This window comes from Tachysurus vachellii, chromosome 21, assembly GCF_030014155.1.
Source record: "Tachysurus vachellii isolate PV-2020 chromosome 21, HZAU_Pvac_v1, whole genome shotgun sequence".
NCBI classification, from domain to species: domain Eukaryota; kingdom Metazoa; phylum Chordata; class Actinopteri; order Siluriformes; family Bagridae; genus Tachysurus; species Tachysurus vachellii.
In genome coordinates this window covers 15,633,244-15,652,603 of record NC_083480.1, presented here as the reverse complement: position 1 = coordinate 15,652,603, position 19,360 = coordinate 15,633,244, and the positions used below count along the sequence as shown (strand labels likewise).

Sequence of the window (19,360 nt, the reverse complement as noted above, 5' to 3'; positions counted from 1 at the left end):
ATCATGCAATTATTAGAATATACACTAATATTTCTTCCACAGGAGTTGAGATGTTGGTCCACAGAAACCCGACTCCTCCACATGGTCCATTTAATTTGTCCACCAACAAAGTGCAATTCAGCAGTGACTGGGAAACAGCAGTGGGAGATTCCTACCTGGGTATAAACTGCCTTTTAAATCAATCTTATTTTTTTTTTTACTAATTAAAATGTAAGATTTTTTTTTATCTCTGCTTAGTAACAAATTAAAAAGATTTTTTATAATATACATCTAGTTTCTAGTATTCAGCTTATTCAGTATACTTTTATAGCAACCTGAGTCAGTTAAATGATTCGTTAAGATTAATTCACTCATGAATCTGTTTAGTTGCGTGATTTGAAAGGTGCAGGCTGATCATCCAGCTGTCTAAATCAGACATCAAGTAGCTTCAGTAATTTTTACAGTATGGTGCTTGGATGTCTATGGAACGAGCCTGAAGGGTATTCACTGACCTCACTGACTCAACTGATTCACTGAGTCATTTCTTATGAGGCAGGGATAGTTTTTTTAATCATACATGCATTTGCACGTTTATCTCATGCAGATCAGAGATCATTGAGAAACAGACAAATGAAAAAAACACTGAACTCTATCTGCTCTTATTCTGCCTGGTTGTTTCAACAGGATTCGCCTCTGCATCCCTGTTTGAGTACACAGATCTGAATATTCCACACGTCAAGAGCTTGATCGGAAACCAATACCATGGCCCGAATATCTCTGCAAACCCATATCAGCTCAACTCCAGAGTAGTGACGATAGAGGTCACAAACCAGAACACGACTAAACTGACCAAACCCGTCACGCTCAGATTCTCTCATCTGAAGGTACCACGCAAGCAACAATACACTTGTTTTTCTGATGGCTTAAACATTTGAATTTTATAACCGATGCAGTGTTGTGCTCTTTATTTATCCCTGAATACACATATTTTATATGTAACCACACATAGGAGACCACAGAGCAGTGAGTGGAGATGGTATCGCTCATGCGTGTTAATCTTCTGTGAAATAAGTCTTTATGAACCTTTATATATTGTATCTACACAGCTAAATCCATAATACTGTGATAAGTGAATCTCAATAATAGCGTTGGGGGGCACGGTGGCTTAGTGGTTAGCACGTTTGCCTCACACCTCCAGGGTTGGGGGTTCGATTCCCGCCTCCGCCTTGTGTGTATGGAGTTTGCATGTTCTCCCCGTGCCTCGGGGGTTTCCTCCGGGTACTCCGGTTTCCTCCCCCGGTCCAAAGACATGCATGGTAGGTTGATTGACATCTCTGGAAAATTGTCTGTATATGGGTTGGGTTGGCACTCTGTCCAGGGTGTATCCTGCCTTGATGCCCGATGACACCTGAGATAGGCACAGGCTCCCCGTGACCCGAGGTAGTTCGGATAAGCGGTAGAAGATGAATGAATGAATAATAGCGGTTTGATACTCACTGCCATCTAGATAATCACATTGACTATCCTACCCAGGGACAATAGTTTGATTCCCTGTTTCCTCCTTGAGGTTTCCTCTGGGTTCTCTGGCCATCATATCTTATTAGATATTCATTAACGCAACTTGTATGTTTTTTTTTTTTTTTAGGAATGGTTATATTTGCATGTGATTATATGCAAGCAGTAAATCAGGCCAACTATACTGAAATGATAAGAAGTGACCTACCTCTTTTGATGTTCTCTGGCAGGATTTGAAGGGGAAGGTAGCCTGTGTGTTCTGGGACTCGAAAAAAGAAGGTGGTGTGTGGTCTAGTGAAGGCTGCGATGTGGTCAAGAACAGCACCAGTTACACAGTGTGCTCATGCAAACACCTCAGCAGCTTCGCTGTGCTACTGGCGCTCTATGAGCAGAAGGTTGGTGACGCCAATGAAACAGAAAAAGTACTGTAACCTTCGAAGAAGAGTAGAACAGTTTGTTCAGCATAAAGAATGTTGTTAAATATTTATCTGCATTTCACATGTTTTCTATTCTCCATCTGTGAACGTGTCCTAGAATGTATTTGAGCTTCAGCTGATCACCTGGATTGGACTCGGCCTGTCTCTAATCTGCCTCCTCATCTGCATACTGACTTTCTGGCTTATCCGTTCCATCCAAAGCACCCGCACCACCATCCACCTGCACCTCTGCATCAGCCTTTTCATCGCCGACTTCATCTTCCTCGTCGGCATCAGCCAAACAGATAACAGGGTACCTTAGAACTTTCTAGTCAATTCAAGTATTTAAATACGCAAAGTTTAGCAAAACACTCAGAATTTCTAAATGTGCTCATGTGATTTTAAAGGAACTCTAAGAAGGAACTTGGTAAAGAAAGTGACATCAAAACTAAAATCACACAAATTTTCCATTAGCGTGTAGGAGAGTTTTGCAAATAGTCTCAAAACCACAAGTAATAGCAGAAGTGACAAAAGCCTAACTTGTCACAACACTGACAGAACAAAAGCATGTAGTTTTATTCAGATTAAACTAAATTTGATTAAGTGTAGATGTAAAAAAAAAAAAAAAGAAAAAGAAAAGAAATCAATTACATTTAAAATGAATTATGTAAGAAAACAAAAAAATGTAGGCAAAGATCATGTCTGCTCACACACACACACACACACACACACACTCACACACACACAGATACATATTATATTACATATACATGTAATATACATATATATTATATATAATATGTATATTACATGTATATTACATATATATTATTGTTTATTTATAGCTATAAATACTTTGTTATCTTATTATCTCAGTAGATGAGAATTCATGGTGAATGTAACAATCCATTTCAGAGATCTAAAGATATAGAATATAAAAAGTATATAATATAGATATAAAGAAAAGCTGTGGGCATTAAACTGTGGGCATGAAAGAAGTCAGACTACCAGGTGACGGGCTGGAGAATAAAATGCACAAATTAGATGAAAAATAAAATTAAAAGAGGAAATTAAATACACACACACAAAAAAAAAACACACACAGGAAATACACATACCAGAGACGATCTGAGGTGATAGTATTGATAGTATAGTATTGCACTAGCGCTTTAACATCAGGGACAGATAGACAACATGTACGGCGGCTAAATACAGTGGAGCAACATGAGGTTTTGTGCTTTCACCCAGTGCTCAGTAACTCTGACGGTCACAACGAGGGAAGCTAAATAAATCTTATTAACAACAGATTTGTGCTGCAGTTAGCGTGCATTGTACTGTTTCTGGGATGCCGTCCAGATTCTGATGTGTTTTGATTTGTGAGATTAATGAGATCCATGAAGCCACATTACAAAATGTTCTTCCACAATTTCATTCCTCAACACAAACTAACTTCCCTTCTGAGTTAAACACCATTTGAAATGTTTCCGTCTTGTGCTTTTTTCTGCTTGTACTCCAGGTGGGATGTGGTGTGGTGGCCGGTCTGCTGCATTACTTCTTCCTGGCTGTGTTCTGCTGGATGTGTCTGGAAGGTGTGCAGCTTTTCCGCATGGTGGTGCTGGTGTTCAACACCACTCTGAGTCGGGGCTACCTGATGGCCGCCGGTTACGGCGCCCCCGCCATCATTGTTATCCTATCAGCTTGCGTCAATTACAAAGGATACGGCACCCCAAGCTAGTGAGTTTTATCTGAGCTCTGATGGTTGTTATTGATCATATCCTTTATAGAGTCTTTAACACCTCTGTAGAGTACATAATGGGTGACCATAAACAGAATTTTGGGATGTGTTGTTTGAAATGTACTGTACATTCCTAAACCCTGGATTAACCTTCCTCTTATTTGCATATTTGTGCCATCAACAACCGTGATTGGATAAATATATAACCGCTACAATATAATTCACACCGTACAATTTTTGACACCACAATGTGGATTTAACGCTGTAAAAGCCGTGCTAGCTCTGCTTCAGGGTTTTATAACCACGGGTAATAAGACACGCTAACCAGACTTCTATGTGTAAAACTGAGAATAGCACAGTATAAAAAGTTTTTTTTTTGTTACAAGGCCACTGTGTGTAACCACTAGATCTTACAACAGTGCCATAGTTCCTTATGCGTTTTCAAATCGAGTTATACGAGTAAGCGCGGATAGTATCTGCCCTTTCAACTTCCCTTAGGTGACCACAGTAAATGTATGAACAGGTTTTTGTTCCTTATTTGATATGTGAAATGTGAAATTTTGAAATTTTGTAGACATCACTACAACATTTCACTACAGATACAGTAATCATTAGGTTAAGAAAACACTGGAATTTTTTTTTTTAAGTCTAGTTTAAGTCAACAAGTGTGTTGACATTTTTTTTTAATTGCTGCATAGCTGCTGGCTCAATCTGGAAAATGGCTTCATCTGGAGCTTCTTCGGTCCTGTTTGTGCCATAATTATTGTAAGTATGAATGAAGTGTTGACTCTGGTGTGAAATATATTTTTAATAAAAATTTTAAAAAATTGTTGTTAGGATTTTGTCTTATTAGTGTGTGTTATCTGGTGCTATTTTGTTGGCAGGTGAACGCGGCCTTCTTTATGATAACTGTATGGAAGCTAGCACAGAAATTCAACTCCCTTAACCCTGACTTGGGCAACCTGAAAAAAATCAAGTAAGGATTTACATTTTATAGATTAACATTGATTTAACTGATAAATTAAGATTTTGTGTGTATTCATGTATGTAAATGTATAGTTATAGAATAAAAAAGACACGTGCGCAAATCAAGAACCAAGTGCGTAACTCTAAAATACTGAAAATCCTGTTTTTTGAGAGGATTCGACTAAAGGTTAGAGGTTAGACTAATTGTTATAAACATACACATAATACACTTTTACCCTCTGCATGTCTTGTCTACCAGTACAAATCAAAACTAATCGTCAAAGTGATTGATCGTTGCTTTTTTGCGAATTAGAATTGTAAAAATTGTCTTTTTTTAATCTCATATATATTTGTGCATGCATGCATCCTAACGTGTCTTATTTTTAAATTGACCCGCTTTAACAAGCTCTGTGGATTAGCTGTGTGTAATTGATGAGTTCTGTCTCCCCCTACAGGACATTTACTATCACTGCCATCGCTCAGCTCTGCGTTCTCGGCACCATGTGGATCTTCGGCTGTTTTCAGTTTGATGAAGGAACGCTGGTCATGTCCTACCTCTTTACAATCTTCAACAGCTTGCAGGGGGTGCTGGTGTTCATCATGCACTGTCTGCTTTCCAAACAGGTCCGTGTATTTCTCTCCACTGACAGATGTTGATGTACAAAAAGCACTTTGAATTGTGATTGATTAAATCTAATTAAGATGGATTGCGAGATACCTCTGTGTATACCGTATTTTAGAAAGATTTTGTTAAAAGAACCAGCAGCCTGACATTTCCACCATATCTCAAAAATCCTTCTCTTCTGTCATTAGGTGAGAGACGAGTACATCCGGTTCCTGACTTGCTTGACTGCACGACAGAAGAGCTCATACTCAGAGTTCAGCACGAACCAGTCCAGCAAATCCCAGGTACGCTCGCTCTTGGATTAAAATAAATTTAAAATGCAGTCTCATAGGAAAGAAAAAACACATCCTGCTGCAGTTAGGTTGTTCAGTAATAAATGAATAAAATAAATTTTAGCTAATATGCCATTAAATTTCCATTTAGTTTTCAAACAGTAAATATTTCTCTTAAAGCTGATGGATGTACCGACTCTACTGAAATAGCTCATATTTAAAGGTGCTCTTTCAAATCTTGAATAAAATCCCTATTTCGTTTTATAGCTCGCTTAAAATGATAGAGTACAGCACCAAGATTGGCAGCAATACCGATCAAGACGGATCCTTAGACGCTCTCTCGGCTATCTGCAGAGTGTTTTCTGGAGTTTTAGAAAAGATATTCTCAGAAAGAGGGTAATTTCTCAGCACAGATAATGTGCCATTAGAGCACCCGGGTCGAGATAACGATCAGCTGAACGCTTTGAATGAGATGACACGAATGAAAAAGTCTGTTCTAGTCCAAACTGCAAATAAACTTTCTGAATTTCTGGCTCCACAGGTATCCAAAAACAGTCACAACACGGGAGAGTCACGGATCTGAAGCAGTAGCGCCTCGGGCGATGCTTTACAAACGCGAGCGTGACCTAGACTGCGTCCTCTGCTTGCTGATTTTTCTGTTCTGAGGCTCATATTCAGCATAAGCTCATCTGTTGAATTAGCTGCTTTCTCATTCTGTTGTGGTTGCTGTTGTTGTTGCTGCTGTTGTTGCTGCTGTTGTTGTTGTTATACATACAAATCCATGTTGAGTCTCAGTTTAGTAACTGTCACGTTGGAAACCAACAATCTGCTACTACAGTCAAATTCCTGCTCCAGTATTGAAGTATTCATTAATGAAGCATAGTTTATAGAATGTTGTTTAATATGTAAGGGATAAAACACAAAGTAATCAACAGGGCAGAGCGGTGTGACCGGAGGCCTTCACCCTGCCGGCTTAGTCTGAAACAGAGCTGCATGTAAACATGAAAAATCAGTAACGTCGAAGCTCTCATGTGGACCAGAAAGATCATGGCCGTACCGAACCCGATACTACAGTACCTACAGGAGGTAATGTTAGTCACAGAAGTACTCTGTCCTCTTGCCTCTGTCACTGTTTTACAAAGCACTGACACTGGAGACTCCTTCCAAAAGCGTTACCTGAACGTCGCCTCAGCAGATCAATGATACATTTTTCCTTCATTAAACATATTTTTTATCCACCTCGAGTTGTAAGGCGCATCCAGCATACGAGTCCCTTGTGCTAACGTTCAAATGTTACACCTGAGCAATCAGAATCAAGAACGCCATGAGAATGTGCTGTGCTAAAAAGGTGGAATGATTATTTACCAGGGGGACACGGTGGCTTAGTGGTTAGCACGTTCGCCTCACACCTCCAGGGTTGCATGTTCTCCCCGTTCCTCGGGGGTTTCCTCCGGGTACTCCGGTTTCCTCCCCCGGTCCAAAGACATGCATGGTAGGTTGATTGGCATCTCTGGAAAATTGTCCGTAGTGTGTGATTGTGTGAGTGAATGAGAGTGTGTGTGTGCCCTGTGATGGGTTGGCACTCCGTCCAGGGTGTATCCTGCCTTGATGCCCGATGACGCCTGAGATAGGCACAGGCTCCCCGTGACCCGAGGTAGTTCGGATAAGCGGTAGAAGATGAGATGAGAGATGAGAGATTATTTACCAAGAACAGTTATGAAAAGTTACAATAGCTCACAGGAGGACTCCATCACACACTCGATTATAGACACGTGCTCAAAATCTAGTGTGTTAGCTGCAGGAAAGTCCACCTGGGAACCCTGGTCTAAGATTAAACCCAAAGAAATAAGGCTTGACCTCAGACGATTGCTTTCAAACGACATCATTACTGAGATCAACAAAGAACAACACCTTTCTGTCCTCTGAGAGCACGTCTCTAACGAAGCTCAGTAGCAGCCACCGATCGAGCTTCTAGATGCCGTTTTATCGTACAAGCAACAGATCAAAGAGCTGAAATAAAAATTAAGTTTTCTAGGCTTTGATTCAAAGGGAAGATGCAGGACATACTGAAACCTTTATTATTATTTTTTTTTTTTTTTTTGCATTTTAATGTATTTATAAATAGATGTATTTTATTTTGAATATAATGTAAAATAAGTTTATGGTTATATTTAATGCTGAGCTTTCATTATTTGTTAGATATTTTGATAGACGTTATATATAACTAGTTAATATACTATTGTAAATATATAAAAAATATAATAGTAATGAGTGCTACTTTTGAGCTAGAAAACAGACCTGTGCCTTTTTTTTCAAGGATTTATTTTGTATTTTTATTAAATATGTTCAGTTTAAATACAGTATTATGTGAATGACTATGTGGTATTTATGTCAGATGTAAATGTTTATATCTGCACTGATATTCTGGTCCTTTCTGCTCTACTTCAACCAAAAATAAATAATATATTAAGAACAAATTACTTGCCAGTGCACGACTGTTAACACCCTGACTGTAATGTTGTGAGTAAAATCCAAACGCTTACATTTATTAATGTCTTTTATTCGGTTCACACATACAGCGACTCGCAGTGGCAAAGCAACCAGAGATCGTTCATTTTTAACCATTTTAAATGAGCAAGCGACACGTATAATTGTTGACCTAAAGTGGCCGTGTACGCAGTAAAGACGTGACAAAGTCGAGAAATGCGTCAGCGACCGATGGAGGCGAAGACGGTACAGTTGCACGTGATCCCTGACAAAGAGCACACACTGCTTCTCCTTCATCTCATCTCGTATTACATAATGAAGATAAACACTAGTGAAGTTTACACACAAACACCAAATCTCCCTCCACTTTGTTTCACTTTTAGAGGTAAGAAAAACTTATTTGTTGCCATGTGGAATACTGGTGGTACTGTACCACATGCTGTGAAACGTTACTATGGCAACCAGTCGTAGGAACGGCCACTGACCAGGTTCATAGTACAACTACTTTAGACTCGCAGCCATAAAATCACTGAGTGTGTGTGTGTGAGTGTGTGTGTGTGTGTGTGTGTGTGTGTGTGTGTGTGTGTGTGTGTGTGTGTGAGACAGCACTGCGTTTTTTGTTTCTGAGCCAAACACACAACATTTTTACTCATTTTTAATTCAGGTCACAAGTTTCACACAATTTTTTTTAAAGGCATGGAATTAAGAGCTTAGAATTTTTTTTTTTATAGAAAAAAAACAGTAAACTTTTCACTAGTATGCTGGCGTTGGAATAAAAATGGGACGTTTTCAATCGGTATAAATAAATGAATGATTGTCTGGCTGTGAGTCTGATCTAAAATGAGGGTCTCAGTGTGAGATGTGTGTTTTTTGATGACTATAAACTAGCACTTGAGGCATCTCCGAGAGCTTCGTATTAGCCATGACTATGTAGTGGAAAATGACAAAAACGTTCAGCGATCAACGTGCAAACAACAAAAACAGGAACAAACTCCATTTTCTGTCCGCTGGGAAAAACAACTCAGAATCCTGTAGTATCTAATCAGAAGACTGTAACAGAGCTGTACAATTTAATGAAGCACTTGTTGCACACTTGTTTGACATGCAGGCTACAGTATATAAGGTTTAACTGGTTTACTAATATGACGGTTGCTTGAAAATGTACGACTGATACGTTTACGCCGGGTTTGTTTACTTCCTGAATGAAACGTGAATCTAAAAATACAGACATCTTGATAAGGCTGCAGACATCAGATTCCTCATAACTTCTAGAGCGTGAAAAATAGCTTCATCTCAAACAGGAAATGCCTTCCAATTTGGATAACGTTTGGAATATTTAGGTGAAGTCGGCTTCTCGGGTGCTTCTGTAGCTTGATGCAAATTGTCAGATTTGACCAAATTTATTTTATGAAACAAAAAAAAAAAATATATCATCCTAATGTCAGATGTTTACTTCCTTCTCTTTATGCAGACAACAAACCTTTTTTTTGCCTGTTATTTGCGTCTATTGCCAGAACTTGCCTTGCATACAAAAATCTCAACAATGACTCTTAATTCCCAGAAATGGAACCTGTCATGTCACGAAGGATTCGCTAATTAGCAGATGGTTTGAATCAGGTGTGATAGAGCTTCATTAGAGTGATAGAGATTTCATTTCACAGTGCAGTGGAGTGGGGCAGAAAGTTGGCACTGAGCACCACTTATCTTAAGGCACTCTGTGATTCATCTGCAGTCGTATCAGCATTAATAAAAACAATGTCCTCTTGAGCAATCAAATAATAATAATAATAATAATAATAATAATAATATGTTTAATTTATATAGTGCCTTTCTCAAGCTCAAGGACGCTTTACAAGGTACAGTATTTCAAGACAGATGAAATATAGTGTAACATACATATACATATTCGTCAGACATTTGCCCAGGACGAAGGATCACATGCAGCTGCATGAGGTAATAACAGAAGACAGGACTATACACAAAAACATACAGGACAAGAGATAGGACTCTACATACTGTAGTACACGATACATACACCACATTTCAGAAAAATTAAGGACTCCTAATACATATGCATTTACTGATAGTGAAGGTTGAAAAGGTGGGTCTTATGCCTTGATTTAAATTCAGACAAAGTGGTGATGGTTCTGAGTGCAATGGGTAGGGAGTTCCATAGTGTTGGAGCAATGACAGAAAAGGATCTGACACCCGCAGAGGATAAACGGTATCTAGGAATACATAGAAGTTCAGAATTTGAAGACCGGAGTGATCGTGAAGGTACATAGGATGAGAGAAGATCGGAAAATAGGGGGGGAAAGAGCATTTAGTGCTTGTGAGCACAACCTTGGAGCCAGGCTGATCTAAAATTTACATATCTTCCAGTTCCTATCCTGCAGTTCTGTGAAAGATTGGCTGCCAGAGACTGGAAGATGGATTTATTAATTCACTAATCTCCGGTACCGTTTTATTCTAGTCAGGATCGAAGTGCCATTTTAGAGCCATTGTCAAGAATTCAACCTCGATCACATATCCATTCACTAGCAATTTTAAGACAGACAATCCAGCTCTCGTGTTTTTGGGAGGTTGGAGAAAACCAGAGAAACTCACATGAACAAAAGCGCACATGAAGTTTAGTACAGACATTAACCCAACTTCAGAATCAAACCCTTGACTCTGGGAGCTGTGAGTAGTGAACCGTACTGCCTTAGCTTCTCAAAACCCGCATTTATATTTTATGAGCTGGCTAAACTCTTTGAAAACTTAATCTGGGATCTAAAATGACAGTCAGACGAGAGCAGAGAGTGAAGAATCAAGCCTTGACTGTGACAGCTCATCAGCCTTTCTTATGAGGTAGGTTCAGTCAAGTCAGTCGTAAATCACGGTAAATATTTCCTCACCAAATACTCAGTAGAGCCTCACCTTTGCTCTCGAAATAATGTCTGGAAACATGGAAGCAGATTGTCTCGTTTATCCCGTTCCACCACATCTCAAAGGAGTTCTACTGTATTTAGATCCGGTGATGGAAGGCCACTGAAGAACAACGACCCTGTAGCTACGTTCATGAAAGAAAAGTCTGAGACAACATGCTACAAAAAACCAATGGTAAATTATGGCCATGGAAGGTTGCACATGGTCAGCAACATTCATTCATTCATTCATTCATCTTCTACTGCTTATTCGAACTACCTCGGGTCAAGGGGAGCCTGTGCCTATCTCAGGCGTCATTGGGCATCAAGGCAGGATACACCCTGGACAGAGTGCCAACCCATCGCAGGGCACACACACACTCTCATTCACTCACACACTCACACACTAGGGACAGTTTTCCAGAGATGCCAATCAACCTACCATGCATGTCTTTGGACCGGGGGAGGAAACCAGAGTACCCGGAGGAAACCCCCGAGGCACGGGGAGAACATGCAAACTCCACACACACAAGGAGGAGGCGGGTATCGAAACTCGACCCTGGAGGTGTGAGGCGAACGTGCTAACCACTAAGCCACCGTGCCCCCCTGGTCAGCAACAATATTCTTATATTATGTGGCATTCAAGCCACGATTGGTTGCTATTAAGAGCCCAAAGTGTGCCATGAAATCATTTTTCTCACCATTACACCACCTCCACCAGCCTGGACTGTTGACACAAGGCAGATTTGGTCCATGGACTCTGTGTTGACTTCATATTAATTAACTTACATACTAAATCTTGAAGAACCTCCAAAACAAACTGCTGTTGGAGTTTTTGCAAATTATGAATAAAGTTAATTGTGTTTAACCGTAATCAATTCATTCTACATGAATGACTCTACATTTTCATTTTCTCTTTCCCTTTTTTTCTTTTATTTGATTGCATTTGCATCTAAAGAAAACAACAGACATGACATCCATGATGTCGCTGGTTGGAAAATTCCATCCAACACAAGAGGTTGTGCAGATTCTAGGGTGCATTCGATGAAATAATAATAAAATCTCATTTTTACATTGATAGGAATATTGGAGTAGCACAGCCATCTGAGTTATTTGAGTCAGAGGTCAGGGAATAAGAATAGAAGACGTGATCCGGTAAATTAGTGACTCGATGAGATTCAAGTCACGGATCTGAGACGCGAGACTCTATCTGTGCTGCTTGCGTTTTTGTCACTCCCTGGCAGGTTGATTTGGCGCAGAAGAAATGGATGTGCATTGTTCCTTCGCTCAATTTCTTCCCAGTACACTTGATTACACTCAGCCACCCAAATACCCTTAGGAAGATTAATCAGAATGGCATCATGCTGGCTTATCAGCAATCTATTTAAATGATTACGGAGAGGAGTGAATAGCTTCATCATGTTAATCTTTAAAACAAAAAAAAGATCTCCTGAAGCAGCCTATTGATCGATCATTTATAACACCACGCCATTACGCAGTGATTTCAAAGCAAATTGTTTACAAACTTCAGTTAACATGTCGTTTCAGAGATGGCGCGATATTGCTTCTTAATAAAATCAACAGCACAGGAATAAATGGCCCTTGACATAGTGTGAACAGTGCAAGGTTACTGTCTGCCAAAGTGTACTCAAGGTTTCCATTAGACGCAAAGAAGAAGCCTGCAAGACTGTATCGAAGGTAAAGACGAGCAGAGCCGGAAAATAGGTGAGAAGAGGAGGGAGGGGGAAAGGGAGAAGGGACACCGAGGGAACGTGGACGGTGGACAGAAATGACAAAAAGGAGGTGGGCTTTAGAAAGAGAAGGAGAGTCAGTGAGAAGAGAAAAAGAAGAAAAGGTAGCTGGCTGAGGCAAAGCAATGGTCATACCAGAGAGGGGAAAGTGCTGAGGAGAGAGAAAGAGAGAAAGAGAGAGAGAGAGAGAAAATCTATAGCCTCAAGAACTAAAGGAACGAGGCACTGGAGGAAGCGACTCTGAGGAACTGGCTCCTGCACCTTGGTGAGTGAGGGACCTCGACTCTTATCCCTCTCTTCTCTAAATAACATCTGCATGATCCCTCTCTAAATAACATCTGCATGATGCTTAACTTGCCAATAAATTATGCAAAAACTTGTCATACTGTAACATTAGGGACATGTGATAATAGGAAGTGGTTTAATCCTAACACGCTCTCTGTGAGCTCTCGCTGACGTGTGTTAATCGGTCATTTTGCATTCATGTTGATTGTTTTTAACTGAACAAGGAGTGGCTTCCTCTCTGTCCTCAGCGTACTCCTCAGTGGGTTTCCCCTCCATACGCATCCGTTTTGTCATGTTTTGGTTTGTTTATTGTCGATTTTTAAAGCTCAGCACAGCAATTTGTTGATTGCAGATTATTCATTGTTTTCCTCCTCAAGAGCAACAGAGGAGTCGTTCCTGATTTTACGCAAGACGTTTACTGCAACGTAACTAAACATCCAGCAGGTACGCATATGTATATCTACGAAGGATGAATAAAAAAAAAATCCAATTTCCTGTGTTGTCTGTGCCGTGTATTCCTGTCTTGCTGTAGAAGATTTGTTCAATACACTGCTGATGAAAAGTTAAAGGAAAAAAAAAAAAAAAAAACAAGGAAGGATGCACAACAAGGCCATAGAGACAGAGAAGAGGAGGAAAAAAAGTCACCTGAGTATCATAGACTGTCAAGTTTAAAAAGCCAAACTGATTATTCATTCACTCCAGGAAGAGTTTCATTTTCAGCCATTGTGCTGCAGTGTGTCAATTTGGACAGTGTTTGAGGGGGAAAGTATCCTGATGCTGTTATTTCAAAAAAAAAAACTCATCTCTGTGTGTAAAAGTGTGAAAGCCACCACAAAAAAAAAAAAAGATATGATACCCTGATATGATATCTGTTTGTCTGATAGTGTAGGACTTACTGAGCTGCTGATGGATGATATTTAATATCGCAAGTCTGCTGGATCTGAACGATCAGAAATGCTCAACACTGACATTAAAACATGACGAATGGATAAGATTTTTCTGTAAGTTTGATCCAATTACGATCTGTTCCTGATTTATTTAAGGAAGCACGGCTCGTTATTCGATTAAGAGGCTGACAAATTTAAGTAATCCGTTTAAGCCTCTTGCTCGTTTATCTCGTTTTAATTGGCTTTTGTGAGAATTTCCACATCAGTGCATTGATATGCTTCATTTTTTCTGACATGGTTTGGTGGAGTTTCTCATTTCTCCCTAACATGACATGCTGCAAATTTGTTTCTTAAATGAAAGTGAAAAAGAGAAAATTAGATAAAAAAAATTAAAGAAATACAGACTGCTTATCGCTGCCATGATGCAGCTTGTCTTTGTGAATGTTCCAAAACAATGTAGGTAACTTTAAAATATAATGTATGCTGTACCACATGACTAATATAGTATGATAAAAAAAAGTGTGAAAAAGTCCAGAAAACAGCTGAGGTACAAGTGGAATAAAACACTGCCGAGCAAATAATAAACTTATCGGTTGCATTGTTAACTCTGCTTCATCACACCAACCGGCTGTTGATGAATTTAATGTCCTAGAGTGTTTTATTCCTTACACACTGCACCACAATCAATCTTGTTTTATTTACTTCATTTAAATGCGTACATCAGTTCCGCATAATTGAACTGAATAACATTAACACAATTAATCTTCGCACATCCAACATGATTGGATTGTATATTTCCAAATCCCTGAATAAATCGGACACTGAGCTCACAACACTGGGGTTTGGTAACAGACTCGCTACCACTGCTCTGTGCTACTATTCACAATTATATGACCTGAATGTAACACTGTAGTTTTACTGTATTTCCCATCAGCAACAACATCATGGTGAGGTTTCACACTGGAACTGGTTTACTACATGAACTGATCACACTCACTCTACATCATAAGAAACATCTTTATAACTTTAGTGCAAGCAATCACAAGACTTCACGATTTGTTGAGAAATTTCATATTTTCTTTCTTAAATCTAACTGAACACAGATTCCTTTCTTTCAGTGTGGAGAGATCTTGATTAAAGTAACTGTTATAACTTCTTTTAGAGATGTTAATCATACATTTAGACATTTGTAAATTTTATGCTCAAAACTCTCTTATTCTATCGGCAGATAATTGTTCCCTCTTTCGCACCACTTCCTTTTCCATTTCCCAAATTACTCCCTTGCTGTTAAGTGAAATTTATTAAAAGATATGTTCTTTCTTCAGGCATAGTTGAGAGAGAGAGAGAGAGAGAGAGAGAGAGAGAGAGAGAGAGAGAGAGAGAGAGAGAGAGAGAGAGAGAGAGAGAGAGAGAGAGAGAGAGAGAGAAAGAAAGAAAGAAAGAAAGAAAGAAAGAAAAAGAAAGAAAGAAAGAGGGGGGGAGGCAAGGCAGGAAGTTAGGAAGTTTGGGGAAGGGAGAGGAAGTGAAGGGAAGGGAAGGGAAGGGAAGGGAAGGGAAGGGAAGGGAAGGAAAGGGAAGGGAAGGGAAAGAAGGAATTAAGGAAGGAAGGGAAAAAAGGAAAGGAAAAGAAAGGAACAAGAGAGAGAGAGAGAGAGAGAGAGAGAGAGAGAGAGAGAGAGAGAGAGAGAGAGAAAGAAAGAAAGTAAGAAAGAAAGAAAGAAAGAAAGAAAGAAAGAAAGAAAGAAAGAAAGAGGGGGGAGGCAAGGCAGGAAGTTAGGAAGTTTGGGTAAGGGAAGGAAAGGGGAGGGAAGGGAAGGGAAGGGAAGGGAAGGAGAGAATTAAGGAAGGAAGGGGAAAAAAGGAAAGGAAAAGAAAGGAACGAGAGAGAGAGAGAGAGAGAGAGAGAGAGAGAGAGAGAGAGAGAGAGAGAGATTGCAATGCTGCAGGTACAGTAAGGGAGAATACAAATGAGTTACAAATGAATACAAATTCATTGAGCTCAGTGGAGAGTGGAGATTAAGGGACAGAAGGATTTCGGTTTTTATTCGATCAAAATAGACTGTGGGTTTGCTATGCCAGAATCTTTATGAGAGCAAAATCTGATGCAAATGCTCATCAAGGAAGAGTTACAAGCTGAGCGGAGAACATTACGACATTACCTAGAGCAGCTTGACACTTACAACAGAGAAAGTTTTTTTAAAGAAAAAAAAGGGACAAGCTGTTCCTTGCTATCTGGAAAATGTGTAATTGCAGCCTAGAGCCTTTGGCTAAAAGAGATTACTCTGCTAAGTAAGCAGAATGTGTACATGATGATGAGAATATAATATTTTGTGCCATGTTTGTGCCTAGTGGGCTTTGGACATCAAGCAGCGAGGTGAGAATGAGCTTTTATTTTGAGCGTGATTGCACTCATTCATTTGAAGACAGTCAAGCATAATTATGGCAAGAGGTGAAGTGATGTTAGCAGGTTAAGAGGTAATGCAGTAATGGCCACAGCGACACGCCCGTGTACCTCCGTGTTCAGAAAAAACAAATGTAACTTCAACATCCACTTTTCTTTTTCCAGGTGGTGCACATCAGACAAGCTGGCCTCCACTGCTCCACTGATCACCTCACCATGGAATTTGTCTTCACCTCCTCCAGTCCTACTACGTGTCAGGACTCGAACCTGTCGTTCTTCAGTCGGCGTGATCCGAACTCCACGTCTCCATCTCCTCCCAACCCACCGAACTTCGGACTGTCCTACTTCACCATGACCTTCGGGATCCTCTCCAACCTGATCGGTCTGGCCATTGTCTCGGCATCCTGCACCCGCTACCACCACCGAGCCAAGACGCCGTTTCTGCTGCTAGCAGCCGCTCTGCTTCTGAGCGACCTGGCGGGTCATTTGGTCACTGGTGCACTCGCCTTGCACCTGCATCTCGGAAGAATCAGGAGGCAACGAGCATTGAGCAGGGAGACAGGCGAACCCCCTCAGGCATTCTGCAAACTCTTCGGGGCCTGCATGGTCTTCTTTGGTTTGACTCCTCTCCTCTTGGGTAGTGCCATGGCTGTAGAGCGCTGTGTGGGCATCACACAGCCTCTTCAGCACTCTGCTTTGGCCACGACAGCTCACGTTCGCCTCGGTGTCCTTCTGCTCATAACCGTAGCCTGTACCTTAGCGGCGCTCCCCTTGCTCAATGTGGGTACCTATGAACCTCAGTTCCCTGGTACCTGGTGCTTCCTTCCTGTGCACGGTGCTCTCTCGAGAGCTGATGCCGGCCTGGCACTGGCCTTTTCCAGTCTGGGCCTGGCAGCACTAACAGTCTCTGTACTGTGTAATGCTGTAAGTGGGCTGACATTGCTGCAGGCCAGGTTCAACAACCAAGGGGCAAAACTGACCGCCTCCAGGAGACGCAGATCTTCAATGTCGTCTGTGCATTCGCTGGATGTGGAGATGATGGTGCAGCTGGTGGTCATAACCGTGGTGTCCTCTGTCTGCTGGAGTCCCTTTCTCGTGAGTGGATAAATTAAATATTGAAGAATTTATAGAGTCTTTTGCTGCCACCAAGGTACATGTACATAGATAGACACCCATCTATTCTACTACTCATGTTAAAATTTTCATATTGTTTTTTTGAGATATTTGCTGAAATTAATTAGTAAAATCACATTTTTTTAAAAATACCCAGATGAGTGTGAGTGGGGGGGCACGGTGGCTTAGTGGTTAGCACGTTCACCTCACACCTCCAGGGTTGGGGGTTCGATTCCCACCTCCGCCTTGTGTGTGTGGAGTTTGCATGTTCTCCCCGTGCCTCGGGGGTTTCCTCCGGGTACTTCGGTTTCCTCCCCCGGTCCAAAGACATGCATGGTAGGTTGATTGGCATCTCTGGAAAATTGTCTGTAGTGTGTGATTGCGTGAGTGAATGAGAGTGTGTGTGTGTGCCCTGCGATGGGTTGGCACTCCGTCCAGGGTGTATCCTGCCTTGATGCCCGATGACGCCTGAGATAGGCACAGGCTCCCCGTGACCCGAGGTAGTTCAGATAAGCGGTAAAAAATGAATGAATGAATGAATGAATGAGTGTGAGTGGACAGGTGATGAGACTAATAGCTTTTCTCAAATTAAAGCGAATAAAGAATACAGAGTTCTTTTTTTGTAGTACGCACTTCTATTTTATTATAAAGTGTGTTATTTCTGAAAATTATTAATTGGCATTGCACACTACAGAGTCATGTGACCATTCACTATGTAAAAAAAATTACAGACTGCTCCTTTAATGCATCTAATAATACAATTAAAGGAAAGCTTTAAAAAGATGAAAACTGTCCCTTTGGGGAAAAAAGACCTTTTTTTAAAAGTACATACTGTCACTTTTAATGTATATACCAAAAAGATAGAAGCACATTAAAATGACACACTGACCCTTTAATGTATCTAATGAATATATAGACAACTTCTAATTAAATCTATAGAAACTGGTCTGAGAGAAAAGCTTCTAGCCACTGTATCTGACAGATTATAAAATAACAAACACTTTTAAAATGAGTTATAAAATATAAAACACTGAAAATTATGTACTGCCACTTTAATGTATCTAATGTTCTGAACTGTTTCAAACAAACTTTTAAAAATTACAAATTGACTCTTTAATTTGGCTAAATAAAAAATGTAATGAGGCTTTAACACTCAGAGGAGAAAATCCTAATTAGTTAAAAATCCAGAGAATGCATTATTGTAAATTAAAGTACAGCTGTTGGAAAGACTTAACACTAAGTGATGGCACTTTTAAAGATGAAAGACAGGTGAAAATTTGATGGATATTCTTGTTTTTGTATTGTAATTTGCTCATGTTCCCTTGCTCAGATTTACACATCTATGTCAGTGAGACAGTTCTACAGAGGAAACGCCAATCCAGACCCACAGTACGAGCGGCTGATGCTGCTGGGCTTGAGGATGGCATCCTGGAACCAGATCCTGGACCCGTGGGTGTACATCCTCCTGAGACGGGCCGTGCTGAGGCGGGTGTGCGGTCTGCTGTGGCCCAGCAGGGTCATTTTAGCTCAGAGCAGCTCGTGTAGGAGTTCAGAGCGACAGGAAATCAATTTACACTGACATCACCGCTAAATCGTTGTTTTGTTCCGATCACGTTCCTGTACACGAGCCTTCTGTGAGCCTTATCTCCAAATCTCACAGAATTCATGTCGCACCAACACGCACCAGGTTTGTCTAAAAACAAGTGGAGCCATAAAATTTGCTCTGATATTAAGGGCTGACTTCTGAGAGCTGGACTGATATTTTAGAAAAGTTTAAAGTCTAAACTAGAATCGGCTTTGGAAATATTGGTATCGTTCATGAACGTGGAAAAAAAAATGAACATATAAAAGGAACAGCAAATGCTATCAGTAATGATTTTAAACACAAGATCTTTTAAAAATACATTTTCAGGGGGAAAAACCACTAGTTTGTTAACACTTGTTTATATAATGTATGAGCGGAGAACATGTGACATATGTGCTGTGTGTCATCCAAAGAAAGAGCAGAAAAAATTATTCATC

At 40.3% G+C, this 19,360-nt stretch overlaps 3 protein-coding genes across 7 annotated transcripts in view; 2 read left to right on the top strand and 1 right to left on the bottom strand.

The window, feature by feature from the left end:
• Positions 1–7,985, top strand: part of LOC132864064 (adhesion G protein-coupled receptor E1) — a 58,321-nt gene extending 50,336 nt beyond the window's left edge. For all 5 annotated transcript variants that reach the window (XM_060897291.1, XM_060897290.1, XM_060897289.1 and 2 more), the window contains 10 exons: positions 43–159; positions 664–863; positions 1,725–1,889; positions 2,029–2,223; positions 3,427–3,644; positions 4,344–4,410; positions 4,530–4,621; positions 5,067–5,235; positions 5,425–5,520; positions 6,050–7,985. In XM_060897291.1, the coding sequence (XP_060753274.1) occupies positions 43–159; positions 664–863; positions 1,725–1,889; positions 2,029–2,223; positions 3,427–3,644; positions 4,344–4,410; positions 4,530–4,621; positions 5,067–5,235; positions 5,425–5,520; positions 6,050–6,091 (1,361 nt within the window). In that variant the 3' untranslated portion in view covers positions 6,092–7,985. The remainder of the gene's footprint in view (positions 1–42; positions 160–663; positions 864–1,724; positions 1,890–2,028; positions 2,224–3,426; positions 3,645–4,343; positions 4,411–4,529; positions 4,622–5,066; positions 5,236–5,424; positions 5,521–6,049) is intronic.
• LOC132864072 (zinc finger protein 354C-like) overlaps positions 1–19,360 on the bottom strand; it is a 232,810-nt gene that overhangs the window by 103,974 nt on the left and 109,476 nt on the right. The window lies entirely within an intron of this gene.
• On the top strand, positions 12,794–19,086 carry ptger1c (prostaglandin E receptor 1c (subtype EP1)). Its single transcript, XM_060897302.1, has 3 exons — positions 12,794–12,917; positions 16,391–17,320; positions 18,669–19,086. The coding sequence occupies exons 2-3, from the start codon at positions 16,442–16,444 to the stop codon at positions 18,915–18,917; spliced, it is 1,128 nt and encodes a 375-aa protein (XP_060753285.1). The 5' UTR covers positions 12,794–12,917; positions 16,391–16,441; the 3' UTR covers positions 18,918–19,086.

Coding starts and splice junctions, on each gene's coding strand:
- ptger1c (XM_060897302.1), top strand. CDS start 16,442: ATGGAATTTGTCTTCACCTCCTCCAGTCCTACTACGTGTCAGGACTCG. Junction 17,321..18,668: donor TCTGCTGGAGTCCCTTTCTC/GTGAGTGGATAA, acceptor TCCCTTGCTCAG/ATTTACACATCTATGTCAGT.